The following is a 21,644-nucleotide window of genomic DNA, read 5'->3' on the forward strand; positions in this document are numbered from 1 at the left end:
CTAAAACCGATGCAGATGTTTATTCTTGCTGAGAACTGTGTTACAAAGATGGACAGTTTATCAAGGTCACTTGGTAAACCTTGGAGTATGTCCTTGGTAATCACAGTGGTGTTTTGTTTGCAGACTCTTGCATACCTGCTCTATGCCTGGCTTGTCTGGGTTGAGGAGCGGTCTGGTCTCCACATGCTCAGGGATGAGTTTGCAACCAACACGTGGGATCTCCTCCCAATGCCTAAGAACCGTAAGAGCCAAGTGTTCTTCAGTCTGCTTCTTCAGACCTGTAAGCCAAATGAAATGAATGTCTTTTCATATATGATCAGAGAAAACATAAATGGTGTATAAGCTCTGTAAATGTCTCACCGCTCTCATCTTCAATTTCTGTTGGCCCAAGAAAGATGCGGTTTGCAACTTTGACCTTCCCACCAGGTCCATAATTGGGTCCATCCAGTTTAGCTTCTTTGCACAACTTAGCAAGGATCTGGGTTGGCTTCTGAGGGTCACGCCATACATTGTAACCATGGCTGGATGGTGTCACAGTGAAAAAAATAAAAATAAAAACATCATAAGACTGTCAGTTTAACACATTAATTATAAAGACTTTATGTCTGCCTTGGACAGATCAAGAAAATCAACTGAATGGATTATGCTGGATATGGCTGCTCTGTTATTATTGCCACATTTATAAATGTTGAAATATGCATTTATTTTATGAATTGTTACAATATGTAAAATGAATGTATTGATTGACATCTCTAGAAATAAAATACTTCATATGTTCATATGTTTATATGTTCTATAAAGATTTAAGAGGTTCATGCTCAGTGTGTTGATAACTTAAAGAAAGTTGAGAAAGAAAGTACTCACACAGAGTAGTTGGATGCAATGCCACATGTGGCTCTGTGTTTGCTGTAGTATCGGTTCTCCAAATCGATCTTAGTCTCACCAATCAGGTCGTCAGTTCCAACCAAATCCCAGTCATATACTGCAACCGTCAGCATGGACTCCATTGGGAACGTAGCCTCTATGTCGAACGATCTTAAGGACAGGAAAGAGAAGACAGTGTGCTTTCAAGAAACACTTTTCTTGTTTGAACTTTAACCAGTATAATAGTATAGCCTACTCACTTTCCAAAGACAGGATTTAGCTGCTTGGATATGTAGTTCTCCTTGTCCCGAATCTCTGACTTTCCCAATCGAATGACTATATAAGGATCTGCTTTACCATTTATATCCGCGGGATGCAGATCTGTTGCCTGAGAAGAGAGTCATGTAACTTTAGAGACAGTGACGTCTGAATTATACTTACAATTCAAAGCTGAATTCACTCACTCTAATGATATAAATCCTTATGAGAACATTGATAGGGTCATTGTGAGGAATACTTTGGAACATGCCCATGTTTGGGTCAAATCCTGCGTCCCTGATGATCTCCTCAGACAGTGGGAGTTTATACATACAGAGGGAGCCCTGGTTCATAAGGAGACAGATTCAGATAAAAATAAGATGTTTAATGTTATCTCTGAAGCCCGATTGATATAATATATATTCTTACCTTGAATCTGCCCACAATCCTGTCATCATCAACCACATTGTGGTCAATGTCATCTCCAGCCTTTCCTCTAAACAGGTTGAAGGTGTGGAGCCAGTCCTCAAAGCTACCAAACTCACTCTCCAGCTCTTTATTGTACACCTGAGATAAAGATGTGTACATTTACACTAAAATATGGATAAACTGCTATAGATCACAGTTTAGCGAATGTATGTTTAAAATTTTTGGGTCAGGAAGTCTTTGAATTTTTGTAACTCTTTGACTCCAAACTTTTGAAGAGTAACTTTTAAAAGAATGTTTATAATACAGCAAAACTGAAAAACACAACCACTGTGGGCTAACATTATCAAGAAGAAACACTGACCATGAGTTCATCAACTTTTGGTTTTGGAGGTCGTTTATCTGTGCCATCGTGGTTCTTCTTTTTGTCCTTGGAGCTCTTCTTGTCTTTGCTCTTCTCCTTGGGTTTGGTGCCTTTCATAGGAAAGTCATCAGCTTTGATCTCTGAAGTTAGGGGTGAATGGTTAGGTACGGATGGAAATGAGGAAATGAGAAATGTGTGAGCACAGCACCTACAATGGCAGTCTGAATGAAAATTTGTACTGAAGGATGATGCTTCAAGCCATGAGAGTTATTTTAAAAACTCAAAATACATATAGATTAAATATAATTTTTACTAGATGGATCTCCTTAAAGTATGAAGGAACAAATACATTAAAATTCAATTTAATTAAAAGAATATGTGGACAAATCACTTCCCAAATTGGAGATTACTCAATAGTTTTTAAATGTTTGTGTCCAACGTAAAAAAAAAAATACTAATGGGTTCATGTCATGACTACAATGGAAATGGATTTGGGATGATAGTGCTGATCTGAACACATTCCTAATCAGAATGTTAGTTCTACTCAGAAACATGACACCAAGACCATGTAAAACTCTGTGGTTACCTGCACTCTCTGCTGCTATCTCCAAATCTTCTCTTTCCTCTGCCTCTGCCAGAGCAGCCTCCTGGGCTCTGAGATTCTGCATTCACATTAAGGATATTGTAGTAAAATATTACAATATGACACTATGTATCAAATGTATCAAAGTCCCTCCCACCTCCATCATAGTCTCTATTGAGGCAAAGTATTTGGACCACCAGTCCAACATGCTCTCATCCGGCTCCTCCTCGTCCACTTCTTCTCCTTTCTTTTTCTTCTTTTTCTTTTTCTCTTTCTCCTTCTCATCCTCATTCTGTTAGTACAAAGGATTTTATTTGAAATGTAATGTGGTTACATTTGTAATGTTAATCCAAATGAATATGAATAAAATCAAAACATTTACATCTGTCTGAACCAAACTTACCAAGTCTACTTTAACAACAGCATCGGTGGTCTACAAGGACAGGGCCACACAAACATACATCAAATACAAACAACATCCACAACAGATTCTACAATAGCGTAGTAGAAAACACATCATATGACTGTTGGTGCACTAACCTTAAAACACTAAAACAAACAGAACCACAGTTTTCACAAGCAGAGCAGTATTCTAAACCATAACAGCGCGTTCCCACCGCATGGCATATCTACTCACAGCATCCATCTTGACAACTGTGTCCATCTTCTTAATGTGGGGTTCAGGGTCCATGTTGACCACAATTTCACCTGAGGGATGAGAAATGGGACGGGAGTGGGGGCGGGAATGAGATGTCCCATTCGTGAGAGCCATGTAGCCATTGGCCAGTCTAGCTGGTGTGGGAAGGGTCATATGATTTAGCATTCAATGACCCAAGACCAGCACCAGGACAGAAAGGATAAGACCGTGAAGAGATCAGAGGAAGAAGGAATAGAGAAAAGGAATGAAAAGTAAGAAAAGCTGGAAAAAATATGTACCAAGAATTTTAAATAAAAGCAATATAAAGCAAGTATTCTTGTACACACTATCGTTTAAATAAGTTGGGGTTGGTAAGATTTTTTAAATGTTTTTAAAAGTCTCCCACAATTTGTCTGAATTTGTTTGATCAAAAACACAGTAGAAACAATAATATTATGAAATATTTGTATTTTAATATATTTTAAAATGCATTTGTAAAATAGAAGTCTTTTGTAACAATATAAAATGTAACTATTGTCACCTTTTATCAATTAAATGTGCCCTGGCTGAATACATTTCTTTTAAAAACAACAAGCAAAAAATCTTACTGACTCCAAACCTTTAAAAAATAGTGTAAGCAATTATGATTTAATTGCTTGATGTATAAATAGGTTTGTGCAATATATGGTAAAACAAACAGACTGTTGTACATTATCATCATCTTACAAATGACAATAAGCTGTTACTCACACATTATGGCATAAAGCATTAAAAGTTTATACAATAAAGAGTGAAACTTGCCTGATTTGCGTAATGTATGTAGAAATACATGCAGATGGGATGTTCAACAAATGTAAAATTATTTGTGGTCTTTGATTGTATTTTACTATCATTGAAATATATTTAAAGTATATATATTCAAATATATTCCTGTACAAATATTAATTAGGAGATCATGAGGAGAGGTTTATTATATTGTATGTTATGTTATTTAACAGTGAGTATATTCGTATATGACAGGTACCGGTGTGAGCCCAGTTGTTAGCAGTCTTGTCTGGGGGGCTGTAGATGAACTTGCGAAGGCTGGTCACGGCATGAGACCCCACCAAGGTGTAGCGTCCGAATGCCCTGCAGTCCACCACCCGAATATTGAGTGGTGGATGAAGAAGCTCATTTTCTGGCAGATCCTGCAGCACAATATTACTCAAGTGAACTTTTTAAAATCAGAAATGTAGTGGAGAATTTGTTACATATATAATTTCACTCACCACTTCAAACCACTTTACTAACGTGCTGAAGTTAGGATTCTTCTTGTAGTTCTGAATGAGGGCTGACTGAACTCCTTTCCCTGCACACTCGATGTCCACGCGAGGCCTGTCCACCTGAGCCAGATTGATTCTTTTAAGGTCCCTCAGACCCCAGAACAGGACCTGGAGAGAAATAAAGACCAAGAGTTCAACAATACTGACGCAAAAATAACATGAGCTGCAAGTATAGTAAAACAGAATTGTGGTTGTGGCTCTCTGTGGTGGTACTTTCACCTCTATACGATATCTGCTGAGAACTGGTCGTATGCCCAATGGAACAGGAAGAATGGGTCCACGGTCAGAATCAGTCGGCCCATCAATTGGAGGAAGAGCTGCCCGCCCTGCTGGACCAATCTGTGGATAAACAGATAGTTCTGAATAAAAAGATATGTCAATAACTGAAGAAAGACTGAAGTAATTACTGACTAATAATACTGATTAAATACACATTTTAATTTCAAACCTCTGCCATGTCTTGTAAGCCAGGGGAAAAGCCAAAGCATAGCAATAGCAAAGAGGATGGAGGCACTTACACGAGAATGGAAGACAAAGCAGAATTACAGAGGGGGAACGGTTATTTTGTTTATTGCACCTTGATCTGAGGTACAGCAAAGTCATGGACAGCAATAAGGGCCCTCCTGATCTCCTCATCATCATAAGGAATCTGTTAAAGTTGCCATGGAAGAATCCAGCAGAAAGATGGGACAGAGGATTATGGGAAAGTGAAATGAGAAGTCACATGAAAAATCAAGAATCAAATACAAGTGGGAGGAAAAGAGAAAGAGCCATCTTTGCTATTCAAGAAGCATTTCTGAGTAGATAGGCCAAGCATTGACTGAGAGTCCACACAAGATTGGAGTACATACAAGTTGATCACAGCCACTGTGTACCGTCTGTACCTGCAGGAGCTCAAAAGCAGCCAACAGATCTCCTGCAGCGCAGTTTCCTCTGTAGATTTGGTAGTACTCCAGCTGAGGGGGAAACCGTGGCGGCCCGTAGTGTTCATCAACCATCTTAGTTAGTGGCTTTGCAAATGTTCGCCCAATGAACTCAGCTTTCCCCTGGATGCCACACACACAAAAAACACCAGTCGCAGTACTGCCTCTGAACACCAGGGGTCATTGTGGCCACATTCCTTGTAAAAGCACTTGCATCAGGGCTACTGTATTGCTGGGGCTTTAAGATCTGAATATCAAGCTTTGGATGTCAATTATGTATATTTTTATGAAATTTTGAACATAAAAGATTGCATTCACAAGAGTCAAAAAATTTTCTGTGCTCATTCACTCTCTAAATATTAAAAAAGGATCATTAATGCTATGTCTGACCTTGGCCCTCAGCTGTCAATGAAATAAACCACAGCAATGATTACTACAAACTACTGTAGAGACTACAACTACAAAGAAACATCCCATTTTAAACCCTCTCAACTGTCACAACCAAGGGAATGCAAGAGGCAGTTTATTGCCGGAGGAAACAGGTGTTTTTATCACCATGTGAGTAAGGGAAATTATCTGATCTTGTTTTTGGGACCCAAGCAATTCCACTTCTTGCATGCCTTGTTGAATTCAGCTATACAAAGACAGATTGATAGCAGTGCTGAAATAAGTGTTCACACTCTACTTAGCCAAAATGTCGTCCAACAAAAGGCCAGGACCAGAAGATTTTAAACAGGAAGAAACATCAAGTCAGGACAATAGGGCACATTTTCACACAGTCTTAATATGACTCATACATGGAGAGGATAATGTCAACAGAACTGTGCACTCAACTAGCAAACAACGACAATTAAATTTCTATATTTATAAGACTTGGCTTTTGCAATACAAAAACTTACCACAGTGTCTTGGTCATACAGTTCAATGACAATGATTGGTGGATCATCACGGAGTTCCCCAGCCTCACCGTAGAGTTCAACATTATCAAACACAAGCAACTGATCCCATGTAGGACAAAGAGTCTCACTGAGGACCTGAAATATACACACAAAAATGTCCATGAACGATTCATCAATTACGAGAATCTTTCAAAAATACAAAAAACTAGTAAATAATTATAGTTTTAAAGGTCAGCTTTTATAACAGCTTTAGACATTTTTATATGTCTCTTTAATTCTGTTTAAAGAGTCCACTGTTTTTCAGGTAAATGGCTCTTAAATGTTTAATTAAGAACATCAACAATTTTCATCAATTTTGCATTAGTGTGTACAATCTATAAATAAAAACAATTATAACAAACAATTTCAGTAATTGTAATAAGCATCAATGCAAAAATTTCTGAAAATTACTGCACACATTTTTGTTGAACTATTCCTTTAAGTAAAATGCCCCTAACTTTAGAATCACCTACAAACACAAACAGCACCCACTGTGTTCACAGACACCAAAGACAGCCAAAATGAAAAATCCTCTACTTTTACAGGCCCTGAAATGCACACTCATAACCAAAGACTCAAACTCACACTCACCTCTGTCACCTGGCTGTGGGTGGAGAAGAAAACCCTTGCAAAAGGGTCAGACAGGCCGCTACTGTCAGCAGCAAACAGACTGCGAGCCTGATACATGTGGGCCCTCAGCTGAAACACCTGCTTCACTACAGAACAAGTTGAGGGTCACTTGTCACATACTGTGCATGTTATAACATACATTCAAAAAAAAAAAAAACCTTAGATCTCATTTAAAGCATTTAATAATCTTACTGTTATAAACCAGGCTGATGGGAGGAACAGCTTGAATGCCGGTTCCCTTAGTAGCCTTGTTTTCTTCATAGCCGCTAGGGAGGCCGCTCAAGAAGTCCCTCCTCTGTTTGTTCAAGCCCAGCCACAAATACATCTCCAGTTTAGCCTGAACTGTCCAGCCAGCAGGCCCAAAGCCTTTCTTTCCAGGCAGCTATAAAGAACACAAGCACCAGTGCAGAATGTTTACATCAATAATATCCAACCTAATCCAATTCCTTCTAACTAACATGTTTATTCAGATGAAGAAAGACATGAAAACGGGGAACTACCCTGAGAAAAACAGCTTTAACTTTCCCACAGTCCTTTCCCATCTCTTCGTCAACAATTGAGTAGAGGATGTCTTTGGAGGGAATGCGGGCGTACGCTATGCGTTTGTTGTTGCTAATCATCCATATGAACACATCAGGGATGCTGTGCTGGGGCTTACAGGAAATTAAACAAGAAAACGTTGAGTCTGAGTTGCTCAATGTGAATGGAGTAGCAAGGGGATGTGATTTCTTTTACCTCATCTGCCAGGAAACGAAGCCTGTGAAGGAAATTCAACACTAGCTTGAGTTTGTCTCGAACTGTGTTTCTCTTCACCTGTGAGCGGATAGTCTTCGCCTGCTGAGCCATACTCTCCTATGAAAAATATAACCAGGCAAATTACATTTAATAACCCATCAGCAGTTCTTAATGTCCAAGCTGAGACCATATAGGGTGTGTAGGCGTACCAACTCTCTCATGCAGGACTTGAGCCTCTCTTTGTCCAGCTTGGTTCTTCCGGATAGATTCTGATCTTTGTTTGCCAGTGTAACAAATCGACTTAAATTGTGCAGAATAGAGGAAAAAAGACAGCTGATTGTGATTTTGTGCTGTATATACTTTAACTTCGATTGTTTAGATGATCTTTAACATTCTTTCACCTGCAACTTGTGCTAAGCTCCTCTAAAACTCCTCGAAGTCTGCGTTCTGGATATGCTTTCTCTGTTTTTATGATTTCTTGAACATCATTCAGACCTTCCTCCTGTTTACAAAGACAGACATGCACATGCCTAAACAGTATAATCACGTCCGATTTTACAAAAATAACTGTAAAGGAACTGCTTCGAAGGAGGAGATTGACAGTTTAACAGTCAGATGGCAATTAAAGAGGAGGCCTGACCAGTTTATCTGCAATCTTGTCCATTATATTGGAGTTGTAGAGTCGTCTCCTCTGATCTTGCCACCAGCTCTTGATGTAAATGCAGGGTTTCTTTTCAAAGTAAGGCAAGTGGAAGTAATTCCTGTAAATGGAGCAAAATTCCTGGTTCCTAGATGTACAAACCAGATTCCAAAAAAGTTGGGACACTGTACAAATTGTGAAAACAGAATGCAATGATGTGGAATTTCAAATTTCTATATTTTATTCAGAGTACAACATAGACGGCATTTCAAATGTTTAAACTGAGAAAATGTATATTTTTAAGGGAAAGATCCAGTATGGTTTTCCGGCCTTGACCCTTAAGCTCAGTGATTGTTCCAGATTCTCTGAATCTTTGGATGATATTATGCACTGTAGATGATGATAACTTAAAACTCTTTGCAATTTTTCTCTGATAAATACCTTTCTGATATTGCTCCACTATTTTTCGCCGCAGCATTGGCGGAATTGGTGATCCTCTGCCCATCTTGACTTCTGAGAGACACTGCCACCCTGAGAGGCTCTTTTTATACCCAATCATGTTGCCAATTGACCTAATATGTTGCAAATTGGTCCTCCGGCTTTTCCTTATTATGTACATTTAACTTTTCCGGCCTTTTATTGCTACCTGTCCCAACTTTTTTGGAATGTGTAGCTCTCATGAAACCCAAAATGAGCCAATATTTGGCATGACATTTCAAAATGTTTCACTTTCAACATTTGATATGTTATCTATATACTATTGTGAATAACATATAAGTTTATGTGGTTTGTAAATTATTCCATTCTTTTTTTAATCACAAATTGTACAGTGTTTTTGGATTCGTGTTTGTATCTATTTTTTTATGTTAAGTGTGATTTTGACAAACTGCTTATAATAAAGTTGCCTATGACAGTGATTTTCAGTCAGAGAACACTTCTGTTATACTAACAATGTGTTTTCTCAAAAACATTTTTAGACAGTTTGATGACTCATCATTTGATGATCATTTTCCTTTCTCGAACCTCTGACCTGTCAGTTATAACTGGTTTCATAGGAGGGGTGGACGGCACAGATGTCAAATCTCCATCATCCTCTCCCTCTTCATCGCTGGAGTTATGGATGAGCTCAGTCTCCTCTTCTTCACTCTCCCCTCCACCCTCTTTCTTCTTCTTTGCTGATGCAGGCTTGCTCACTCCATCAATCTGGTTACCATAGTTACCTAAGTGGAAAATTGTGTACATGTGGTGCTGTAAATTTGGTAATGTTTGTGATGTTTTGATTTTACTGAAGCATACTGAAAAGGGAATGTTTTGAAAAGAGACCTCACAGGTGTTTGACTTCAGCTCACCGATAGTGACTTCAAAGCTGATGGCTTTATCACCAATTTTTCTGTCTATCATTGTGGCCTCCAAGAACGATCCAAAAAGGAAAAATTCCTCCATCTTCCCCGTGGCACTCTGATAGAAAAAAAGAGCCTTTAAGGTCAGGATTACATCCAAATAGCTGTCACTGATTTTATTCATAACATTAAAAGTGACTCAAAGTGATTAAAAGACACAGTAGAGTGAAGAATGAACACATTATGCTTTTTTTTTTCATTCCGGTGACCTTTTATTTCACAGCATTGGGATCTCTTGCTTCTTTCCTCTCAGACATGAATAGGATTTTCCCAATAGTGATCTGAAGTGTTTGAGCACAGTCTGAAATCATAATTGACTTGTGATTATGGCAGCTCAGTGCTGCATTGTAACCCAGCAGGGGTTTCTTCTCAACTGAAGCTATGATCTCTGATCAAATAAAACTCTCACTGCTGTCCTCAGCAGAAAATAAGAAATGAATTCATACCCTTACAAAAATCTACAGTTGTATAACTACAACTATGCAACTGTGTTAAAAAATGTTCATAATACATTTTTCATCATAGAGAGAAAATCTTAAATGTTTTATAACAATGGCACTTTAGTAGTTAAGTAGGCCACTAATTTTCATACCAAATACTGCATCATAATTTGTTTTATAAAAACAATTTAGTAATTAAATAATGATCCATAGTCAATTGAAAATTGACTGGTAAATGTTTCATAACAATTTTAATTAAAATTGAAATTCATCATTTACTCCACTCATTCCAGACCTGTACGACTTTCCTTCATTAACAGAATAGAAAAAATAAAATAATCATTGATATGATAAATGTGAATAAGGGCTGAGAGTCTGAGACCAAAATGACCAAAAAGGGAAAAAAAAGGCATCAATCAAGTGTCACTAAAAGTGCCCATATGACTTGTGTGCTATATTCTAAGATCTGGTTTCACAGACAGGACTAGACTAAGCCAGTAATAAGCCATAATTCAATTAGAACAAAACATTACTGGTGTGCATCTTGAGACAAATCAAAGGCACTGACATATTTCAAGAAATGTCAGTGCAAGTTTCTTTAATTAAAAATATCTCAGCCATGCATTTTATTCTGGAAACCAGGGAAAAGTCTTTCTGTAAGAAACACACAGAAAAATCTCCATAGATTTTTTTTTTTTTTTTTTGAGTGATGCTCAATTCATAAACTAATTGTACTTTTCAGTCAATCTTTTCAAACAATCAATTGATCCACTTGCAAAAACTGATCTGGATGATTTGCTCAAGAAATGGACTTGTGGTCTGGTTTTCTAGCATTGCACTGGATGGGAAGATTTTCAGGTGAATAAAGACTTCAACCATTTAGTGACACTTCAGAGGTGCTTTTTTGTGATTGTGGAGCTTCATCGTCTCAATACTTATTCATATTCATGATATGGATTTTTTGGAATTTTATGATGCTTTAATTCTATTTTCACTTTTACTTTCTGAAGAGTATATATATATTATATTATATATATTATATATTATATATTACATATCCTTCTGTGTTCCACAGAAGAAAGTAAGTAATTTGATTTGTAACGAGTAAAGAACCTCTTGGAATTTGTTTATATTTTTGATGAACTATTCCTTTAAGGAGTTTATTCACCTCCTCCTCTTCTAAACACTAAGAAAAATCTAATTTATTGTGCTAGTCTCCCGGTCATCTGTATTATATCAATGATCACAACGTCGACATATCTTTGGCTTACACTTTTATTCTTCTCTATTTTTTTTTTTTATACGTCTCTATTCTTCATGTAGCTTGGATCAATGCACACCGCATAAACCGCAAGGTTAGTCATGGTATTAAAGGCAGCTGGGATTATCAGCATCATATGCTTGCCTCTACATCAAGTGTAAAAACAAATCTTGCACTTCAGTAAAATGCCTCTGACAATCAATATTTGATCCCAAAGGCCATACAAAATCACAGACAGCTGGACTCCCACGTCTGCAATGACTTTTTGTCAGAGGACACAGAGCTTGGCCTAGTAATTTCCCAGAGGGCAGCTGATGTTTCGTAGAATCTGGACTGAGCTGTAATCAATTTGACTTCACATATGGTGCAAGAAGGTTACACATGACCAGGCCAAAACTGAGTTTTTTAAACATTGTTAAATATGAAGATTGCAGGCTTGAAGATGAGTGAGAATGAATCAGATGGCTTCCAAATAACCTTTGTGTAATGTCATTGTGTGACAGTTTAGTGTAGAATAATTTATGATTCACAAAGATTTCAGTATTGATCTTACAAGAGGTGTCACAGTGCCTTGACCCTGGAATCTCACCTCTGACATGTTGGACACCGGCTCTATTTGTACCTCAGTAGAGCTCATTATTTCTGCAGAGGAGGGGTCCAGGATCTCCACTGCGATACTAATGAGGAGGCGTGCCCTAAAAGACACACCTTCCCCCAGCCCCTCATTTAGGTCCTGGTGCTCATCCATCAGGGTGTAGTTACGGGTAGAACCATACATATTCACCCAGGCTGGGCCCATAGTAGGTAGGAACCCTGGGGAGAGATGGACGAGCCGTTAATTCTTCGGTTCTTTAAGGTGTCCGTTTATTTAAAGCCTCCATTCAACCTGTACATTCATTAAACTGTTCGTGTTACACTGGGACAGATTGCCAGTACCTTTGTCTCCATCGTTTGCGATCTTTCGTAGATCGATGAAATGGGTTCCTATGGCAACATCATTCACCTTGTCTGAATCACGGATCTGAACTTTCAGTCGCCTACACAAAGGTGGGAACATCTCGGTGAAGATTACTTGCTCATTCCAGATGGGCTCGTAGCTGCTCTTCTGAACTGACGTTTTACCCTGCATGTGTAAAAAATGTATTACATGTACAGAATAAGTAATGTTCTGTCACTGTCTAATAAAAAATCTCTTATTGAGTGTTTTCAGGTGATTCTTACCTTCTGCCCTGCAAATTGCACCAGGACATAAGGGTCCACAAGATCCCTGTTCTCCCCGATAAATGCTTTTTTCACATTGGCCATGATGCTGGTGTTCATTTTTGGTAGTCCCTCAGCTCTGTAAATCTTAACATAAAACCGAGCCCATTGTCTCTCTGATGGAACACCCTCCGGCAAAAGAAGATTCCTGCAATATATCATAGACAATAGACCAACATGACACTCAAATAATCAAATTAATTAATTAATTAATTAATAAGGCCTTAGATGGTGTAAAATATAGTATGAACTTTAGCACATGAACATCTGGGACTCTAAAATGCACTCCAATATTTATAAATAAATACATAACTAATTAAATAAATACATGAATTTTAATGCATGAAGATATCAGTTTCTGACCCCTCTATGTCATCCTCATCTGTTTCATTGGCCTTGTGCGGTGTCTTGATGTTGTCTCCTTTTCCTACGACTGCAATATCACACTTAACGTAACCTTTGCAGCCGGCTGTGATGTCATCAGGGTCCGACAGCATTGCCCATTTGTGGTGGAACTGATGCTCTGTAAGATACATGCACCAATTAAAAGACTTTTTCCATCTAATTGCTACATCACTACCACTCATTATTCCTCGGTCACTGACCAGCTTGTGAGTAAACAGTTCCCACATCTAGTTTGAAGGTCCCCACCAGAGTACCGCTTCGTAGAAGGTTTTTAGAATGTATAACCTTCATTTTAGCATGAGAGAAAAGCAGAAGTACAACTTAATATTTTCCATCTACTGTTTTCAGTAGTTTTCATAGAGGTATGCTATAATACTGTATGTGTAATCATATGCTGAAAGTGTGAACGAAGGCTTAATCTACTCACCGAAATCTTCAGGATCTTGTCAAACATGACATCTGGAGGCACATGGAAGTCAAAGACAAAGTACTGTTGGAAGACAGAGGAAAATATTGAAATTATCTGGAAATGAAGTTTATAAAATGAGGTAATTCATCATTTCAAACAATGGGGGTGGATTTAGGCATTATTCAGGTGTTGATACAGCAACTATCATGCAAAAGTGCAAAATCACTTGTCTTTCCAAATAAAATAAGATGATTCTTGCAGTTACAATCCGTAAACAGGCTGTCAAAATGTCTAAGATGACAGATTTGCTCAGATTATTCAGCAATGTGAATATAACCTCATTGTAGTAGGGGCAGTTTGTGGACTCCTTCATCGATGTATACTTCTTCTCCTCGCCAATTTCCACACAAACCACAGGATCCATGTTCAAACCAACCAACTGACGGGCCTCGATTACTGTTACGCTGATCTGAAAGACATTTTAAATGGGATATAAAATAAAAAGAAAAAATTATATATTTGAACCAAAAACAAAAGCTGGTGCTGGTGTGTGTCTTACATGCTAATGAAGAAAGATGAGCTTGTATTAACGTGGGTGTGTTATCTGTTATGTTTTTATGACTGTAGTGGGCTAATTAGTCAAGTTTGCTTTATGGAATCAAATGACAAATGAGCTACAGTATTCTATTGGATCACAGAAATAAACTACTCTCTGCAAAACAACAGAAGCGGGATTCTAGAAGAATGCAGACAATAATACTTCTTATTGCTGCAGTGATTTATTCTGCAAGTGGGTCCCAAACGTTAATGTAAGAGAAAGAAAGAAAGAAAGCAAAGAGTTTCCAACCTCCGGCAAAATATGAACTGTTAGAGATAAGGAAAATTTTTTACAAGACCTAAAAACACTTACACAGCACACACGGGATATATGGATTTCCCGCATTTAAAGGAATTATACAGTGTCAGTACTGAAACGAAATTGCAATTCAACTGCTCAGCACAACAGCCACGCAGAGGACAATTAGTGAGTAAACATCAAAGGCTTCTCTGAAACACTGAAGCTCAAGGCCGATGTTGTTTATTTGGGACGGCTCTGTATATTCAGGGCTTTGAGCACAATACACTACTCTGGGATAAATGCCACTGGTTTAACATGTCTGGTTGGCAATTGAAGACCTGGAGTTATTGTCTTCTGTAATGTGGGAATGTTATTGAGCTCTCCCTTCCTCTCTGTGTTCTTTCGTCTGCCTTCATACCTGATAATCCACAAGACGCCCTGAACTGGGCTCCATCTTAATGTCAGGCTTTGATCTGAAAAACCAAACGTGAAGATCAATCTTTAAAAAAATCATTCAAACAAAGACTGTCAATTGATTAGTCATTTTAATCAGATTAATTACAATGTTAAAGCAGGTCTATGCTGTCGATGCAAACAGATAGACTTCAAAAAAGAGAAAGTGTACTGCTTTTATAATACACCTAGTGCACATCAGATATGCGACCTTTTGTTGGAGACGTTCGTGGTTACTGCAGTAACAGAGGCCAGTGAGATGGTATCAGGGTCGAGCCCACCGCCCAGACGCATGGTCTTTCGATCAAGATCTTCTGCATCCAAAATGGCAGCGTCATCTGCGAATGAGCACAGTTGATATTGCATTAGAATTTTATGATTTTTTAGTCTTTCCTATTGATGTCCGATGTAAAATCTCCTGAAGCAAAGCCAGTAGAGAACTATGGATTTAAAGCACAGTTAAGGTTAAGGTTATAAAAGTACAATAAGTACAACTTATTACTGTGCTTTCAGCACTTTGTTGACCCAAAATGCAGACACAAATACTCCGTAAGCTAAAACAAATTCAGTTGGTTTGTTTTCCTCTCTAAACAAATAAATAAATACATTGCCTTTATTGTAAAACCAGCTCTCTAATAATCAGTAATATTTGCTGTACCTCCTTTTTTGTGGTCATCTTTAGAGATGCGCGTCTTTCCCAGTTTCATGGCTGAAAACACTCCTTTTCCTGTCCTGCAATATAAAACAAACATTTAGATGACAATTAATGGGGGGAAAGTGACAATATTTGCACTGTGATTCATTTTTAAATCACCTCTACCTCTGGGCCTCCCAGATATGCAATAATTTACACCAGTTTAAACTCAGAAATATGACATTTACATAGATTTTGTATAAAAAGCAGTGAACCATCTGGATACATTCCACAATTCATTAAAATAAATGATGAATACATAAGGCTTACACATAGGTAGTGCAATAGATAGGTGTTCAAGTACCAAAATGGTTTCCATATACAAATGTTTGCTCTAAAGGTCAAGTGTTATCTTATTTTGATGTGTTCATTGTCTTTTAGGCACTGGTGGAGAGCAATCAAATCATCACTACTGGAGGACGACAGGTTTTCCCAGGATGGAAAATTTCTGTGATATTTATCACTCAGACGAGACACTCGTTTCAACAGTGAGACCCCACTCACAATAGGCTCAGCGGTGTCCAATAACTCTGCACTGATATTATGGTGATTAGATATCAGTTCACTTACAAAGGCCTGATGATGTCACGGGCCTGCTGGACAAATAACGGTCCTTAATTATTCAACAAGATGTGCACAATTCTCCAATTAGCTGTGATCTGTGGATATAGATACTTTCTCAGGACAAGATCAAAGAATTCCAGATCGTTTTGTCTCTTTATTTCCTTTGAGCATGAGTGAAAATGTATCAAGATTACACTGACTTCTCCAATTTTTGGATGTATTACGTAAATCTTCAGATAATAGAACATCAACTGTCAAGCCAGGACTGATTATGCAAATGCAGATACTTAAAAAAAAGAAGAAATTAAAACATTATTCTATAATGTAGTCTTTTTTGCATCTCAGTCTTATAATGGAAGCATACCCTCTAAAATCTTTTCTTTGAATCACTGCCGTCATATCAGGGTGACACTGAAGAGAAAGTCTTTAGAGCTTACTCTTTAAACTTTTATACATGAATTCATTAGTTGTTGTTCCCCCCCAATAAGTTGAAATAAGTCCAAGTCCCTCTAAAATACATACACAGTCAAACATGAAGTTATATATGTATAAAAAAAGGAGTTTTAATATGAGATCAGAGTATAGAAATTGCATCATATGCGTCAGACATGTTTTTGGGGTGCATTGGGTCACAAAAATATATTATAAATGTAATTACAAATAATTTGTTTCTTATCAAAAGAACTTGATACTCATAGATTAAGCAGTCTTTGAACTGCACAACAGAACAAACTCACTCACATATAAAGGATACTCACCACGCGCTGACAACCAGCAAAAACTAACCAACAGAGAAATGTATGCTGAGCCACTCTGGGTAAAAAATGAGGTATTCCCCACTAGTGTACTATATGTCCATTTTCATTTGCTAGTCCATATCCAAGCAGAACACACAGGCAAAGAGACACTTCTCAGACTAAACGGGACGTCTACAATAAGGGAGAACCTGAGATGATGACCAGGTTTGAGTGAAAAAGCAAGAGGAGAGTACGTGACCTCACACACACACATGGACACACAACATTACACACCCTCATTCACTCACTCTCACTCTCTTACAGATGTGTCTGATATAATTACCCATATTAAATGAAGTAAAAATTACAGTTGTATACATCAACTTAATGTTTCTTAGGATGCAAATCACCATATAAGAATGATTTCTGAAGGATCATGCGACACTGAAAACTTAATTAATTACTGATGAAAATTCAACTTTGCCATCACAGGAATTAATTACAAATAATGGTAACAATATTTCGCAACAGTGCTGTTTGTGCTGCAATTCTGATTTAAAATAAATACCAATTTACCAATTACAAATGTGCTTTGGTTATCAAATAATGCAAAATAAACTGTAATTGGACATAAGAGCTTATTAACCTCAACTATGTCAACAAACAAAAACCAATTAAAATATACATTAAACACTCCAGATATGTTTGGACTTTCACTAGAACATCACCTATGATTAGAGCGGGCAAAATCAAGAAGAAAAGACTGGATTGTATCTAGACATGATAAGGTAACCTAACACTAATTAGATGATTTTTAGAGCGTGATGAGACCAGCTCTTTTTAATCAAAGGCTTCAGTTCAGCAGTCAAGGAGAAACAGGCAACACACAGACATGACTTGACAACACAAACAATGACAGTTCTGCAGGTCTTTGCGATTTACTGGAGCTACTTCTGTGCCACATGAAATATCCTTACGGTAGGTCTACTGTATGTAGGCCAGACATTCAACACTATCTTATTTAGTCTACATAGTGTAGGATGTTCAGTAAATCATCAGTCTGATGGACAGCGTTGCTACAGAGAACAAAGCCAGAGTCTCAGATTGCGCTCTGAGCAGCACACAATGGAGCAGACACTATTTTTTATACATAGGAAAAGGACATTTGTGAACACTGTCAATCAATGAAGCACTTGAGCCATTTCATTTCCTCATTAAATGTCAAATGCTGCACTTTTATTTGGATTTCAAATAGTCTATCTCAATCTGTCTATATTGACTGGATCATCTGATGTTTCTTTAAGAAGTGAAAACTCTGCTACAATCCCACTTTAATAAAGATTGTAATCCCCCTTCCCCCAGTTTAATGAAGAGCGACCTTTGCATGTAATTTAGTGTGTGAGCTCAAGTGACATTTTAGATATTATGAGTGAAGATGCTAAACAGTATGCACAAAAAAAGTCACTGATCCAAAACCAATTATTCTAAACCCTGTTTAAGAATTATGACCTGTACCTTTAACATAATACAAACAATACAACAACTGTCAACACAATATGAAAGGAGAGAACATGACACCAGGTAGAGAAATGCACTTCATTTGTATTTGCTAGATGCATTCAGACATGATAGAATATGAGCACAAACAATATATATATATATATATATATATATATATATATATATATATATATATATATATATACTGTATTTTGAAATCCTCAAATGCAGCATACTGTAGTAGGCTGAACAACAAATTATCATTCAGAAGTCTCTTATGCTCCCCAAGGCTTGAATTATTTGAAATATTGTGAAAAATTATTAGTATTCAAAATAACTGTTGTCTATTTTAATGTTTTAAAATGTAATTTATTCCTGTGATGGCAAAGCTGAATTTTTAGCAGTTAAAACTCAAGTTTTCAGTTATACATGATCCTTCAAATCATTCTAATATGCTGATTTGGTGCTCAATTATTTTTTAATTATCATCAACGTTTAAAACTGTTAATATTTTTGTGGAAACCATAATAAATTTTTTTGGATTCTTTGATGTCAAGAAAGCACAAAATAATAGCATTTATTTAAAATCGAAATCTTTTGTATCATTATAAATGAATTGTGTGTGATCATGTACATGTACTTTACTAAACAAAACATTACAACTAAACCAGTTAAAGAAGATCTTAACCAGGCTTAGAGACTAGCTGAACTTTATTTGGCAAGAAAAAGGGCACAGACGCTCAAAGATAGGGTAGATCGTTCACATCAATGTATATCAAAGGCCATTCCTCAACCATGACACCGAATAAAATGCACAGCAATAAATTTAAACAGAGATAAATGGGATGCATTCAAAAGCATAAAGCAGCATATGAATTATGTATTGCTCAAGCACTTGGGAGACCTTGGTGTCTGAGGCTAGTTTTTGTAGCCACATAAACTAAGCTAAAACAGAACAAAGTTGTGGGGTACTACACAGTAACCTAGTATTAACAACATGATTATTTTCCCCTCTCGGTCACTCATAAATTATAAATATAGATAGGCTTCTTCAATTTTAAACAATTAGACAGTTTAAACACTATTCAGCAGAGACATGAATACATTAAAGTGTTTGTTTTATATGAGTCTCTTTTGTATTTTTGTCTTTTTTTTTCATTTACAGCAATGCGTAAATGAATAAGAAGCACAATTCTGTTTCATTAATGTGATGAATTATTAAACCATAAGCGCCTTTGAGCTTTTGTGCCCTACTTTCTAAAGTGTATGTGGGGGTTAAAAGTGACAGTTTTATGCTAGGTGGAGGAGAGGAGTACAAAAGAATGGAGCGATCGAGAATGAACATTAAACTTCAACAAAGCCAGCGAACTGAACCACTAGAGTAACGCAACAGCTCTTAAGTGACAAACATCCCTGTGCAAATGCCTTTGTTCTGTAAAGTTTCATTTGACTGTAAGCTATCACCTGTCCTTGTACCAAGCTCAAGAGAATAACGCTCTTGCTCTCATGAATAAGCTTGCCTTGCAAACAGCAGGCTATGAGAATGAATGTGATCAGAACTAGGAACTGCAACAACTTCAACCAATCTAAGGTGGTTAGATGGTTTATCTGGTCGACAAGCTGGCATTAGGTTAAACTATTAAGCCAGCTAATTGAAAAAAATCCCAAAACGCCTCTAAAACCTTCAAAAGGGACCAACAATAAATAGCTGGGTGACAAGTAAACCACCTTAGGCTAGAATAAACATTTTTTCCCCCAGCAGGGTGGAAATTCCTGCTTTACTAAACATGAAAGCACCTGTTCTAATGCTGAGGATAAACATGCAGTATCCTCTATATGATAATGATGTTGCACACAAAAGGCTGATAGAAGCTGGATGGTCCCAATGAAGCATCAAAAGCTTTATCAAGCTGGTTCAGTGATGCAGGTGCTTTTTGTGAAGCTCTTCAAATAGCATGTGAAAGAAAAAGAACAAAACCCTTGAAAAATATAAGAATTTAGATACATACAATGTTCAACTGTAATGTAAATCCATCTCACCCCTTTAAATCTAGCCTTGGATAAAAGCCACTTACCCAGTCCAATACTGGGAAAAGAAAAAAGGATTTACCTGGACTTTGGCATTAATTAAACCGATCATTAAACTGATCCCATCTTCAGCTGAGTCACAACAGATAAACACAGACTTTGTAAACAAAAGTGTGAGTCCCATCGATGAGACAGAACTTGAGAGATTTTTCACAGCTTTCCAGCGATTCACAAGCCCCCCTGCTTGATGCAAAATAAAAGAGATATTATATTGTAATAGTATGGGGGCATACTATTTTCTACAACCATGGACATTGGAGTGTTACATACAGAATAGCTGAGTATGTTTCAGTGTCAGACTCATGATTCTATGGGGAAAGAAACGAGTGAAAGAGAAAAGCTAGAAAGAGATAATGCAGAAAGATTGGAGGGAGAGAGAGAGAGAAAGAGCGGGGCTAGGGGGGATGGTGGTGAATTGGAGATGAGAGAGGGGTCTAGTCATTAGAGAGGACTAGCAGTTACTTTAGATCAGAAGCTCCACCATGTCCCACTGGGTCCCGGCAACTTCAGCCGTACAACGAAATCACACACGCACACACACACGCACACACACGCACACCCACTCCCACACACACACACACACACACACACACACACACACACACACACACACTTTCTTCATACAGAAACTCCAAAAAAAACCTTACATACTTTTAAAGTAAAACTGTACAAATAAAACTTGTAATCAATAATGAAACTGCATGAGGAATGAGGTTCAATTGAGGACAGAGGGATATATTATTAAAAATGTCAAGTAACCTAAAACAACTGAAGAAAACTTTTTTAATTATTTAATATGCCAATCAACATGAGTACATAATGTTACAATAACTTTTAAGTGACTAAAATAAATCTCTAGAAATATTTTTTTCTTGACTGTTTAACCTTTATAAGTAGATACACAAATACATGCAATTTGTAATTAATATAAATTCTTCAAAGTGGTAAAATACAGCTAATTGCTGTGAAATGCAAAGTAGTAGTAAAGCCAGACTTTTAAAAGTATATTCAGTTCATAACTAAGAAGAAACTTGGAGCAAAACATACTGTAGGCTATAACTCTTTGAAAAGTCTCAAAGTCTTTGAAAGAGTTCCTCTCTGTGTGAGCTCAAAAGTCATCCATAAAGCATGAAAGACAGTGTTTTTGTGTTCACTCTTCCTGGTCAGAAGCAGAACAAATTTTGTATAAGGTCTCCAAATGCATTGCTTGCTTGCTAGTGTGCAGCAAGGAGTTGAGAAAAGTAATGAACTTTTCTGGTGTGTTTGTTTCGCTGA

The 21,644-nt window shown here is 37.3% G+C and overlaps 1 protein-coding gene across 13 annotated transcripts in view; it reads right to left on the minus strand.

Annotated features, from left to right (window-relative positions):
* The window catches only part of otofa (otoferlin a), a 55,214-nt gene that overhangs the window by 7,068 nt on the left and 26,502 nt on the right, over positions 1-21,644 (minus strand). For 5 of the 13 annotated variants that reach the window (XM_052585642.1, XM_052585641.1, XM_052585645.1 and 2 more), the window contains exons 6-41: positions 15,445-15,518; positions 14,998-15,124; positions 14,752-14,806; positions 13,833-13,964; positions 13,514-13,576; positions 13,287-13,371; positions 13,045-13,204; positions 12,643-12,829; positions 12,358-12,544; positions 12,011-12,234; positions 9,670-9,778; positions 9,351-9,540; positions 8,321-8,441; positions 8,082-8,182; positions 7,890-7,980; positions 7,681-7,797; positions 7,446-7,598; positions 7,138-7,327; positions 6,907-7,031; positions 6,277-6,411; positions 5,339-5,500; positions 5,032-5,103; positions 4,674-4,793; positions 4,401-4,562; positions 4,157-4,319; positions 3,133-3,287; positions 2,899-2,928; positions 2,653-2,787; positions 2,499-2,574; positions 1,913-2,052; positions 1,552-1,689; positions 1,329-1,466; positions 1,125-1,252; positions 865-1,035; positions 361-521; positions 136-278 (exon numbers count right to left, since the gene is read on the minus strand). In XM_052585642.1, coding sequence (XP_052441602.1) covers positions 136-278; positions 361-521; positions 865-1,035; positions 1,125-1,252; positions 1,329-1,466; positions 1,552-1,689; positions 1,913-2,052; positions 2,499-2,574; positions 2,653-2,787; positions 2,899-2,928; positions 3,133-3,287; positions 4,157-4,319; positions 4,401-4,562; positions 4,674-4,793; positions 5,032-5,103; positions 5,339-5,500; positions 6,277-6,411; positions 6,907-7,031; positions 7,138-7,327; positions 7,446-7,598; positions 7,681-7,797; positions 7,890-7,980; positions 8,082-8,182; positions 8,321-8,441; positions 9,351-9,540; positions 9,670-9,778; positions 12,011-12,234; positions 12,358-12,544; positions 12,643-12,829; positions 13,045-13,204; positions 13,287-13,371; positions 13,514-13,576; positions 13,833-13,964; positions 14,752-14,806; positions 14,998-15,124; positions 15,445-15,518 — 4,720 coding nt within the window. The remainder of the gene's footprint in view (positions 1-135; positions 279-360; positions 522-864; positions 1,036-1,124; positions 1,253-1,328; positions 1,467-1,551; positions 1,690-1,912; positions 2,053-2,498; positions 2,575-2,652; positions 2,788-2,898; positions 2,929-3,132; positions 3,288-4,156; positions 4,320-4,400; positions 4,563-4,673; positions 4,794-5,031; positions 5,104-5,338; positions 5,501-6,276; positions 6,412-6,906; positions 7,032-7,137; positions 7,328-7,445; positions 7,599-7,680; positions 7,798-7,889; positions 7,981-8,081; positions 8,183-8,320; positions 8,442-9,350; positions 9,541-9,669; positions 9,779-12,010; positions 12,235-12,357; positions 12,545-12,642; positions 12,830-13,044; positions 13,205-13,286; positions 13,372-13,513; positions 13,577-13,832; positions 13,965-14,751; positions 14,807-14,997; positions 15,125-15,444; positions 15,519-21,644) is intronic. The other 8 variants (XM_052585648.1, XM_052585653.1, XM_052585651.1 and 5 more) reach the window with 5 other exon arrangements.

This window comes from Carassius gibelio, chromosome B20, assembly GCF_023724105.1.
Source record: "Carassius gibelio isolate Cgi1373 ecotype wild population from Czech Republic chromosome B20, carGib1.2-hapl.c, whole genome shotgun sequence".
NCBI classification, from domain to species: Eukaryota; Metazoa; Chordata; class Actinopteri; order Cypriniformes; family Cyprinidae; genus Carassius; species Carassius gibelio.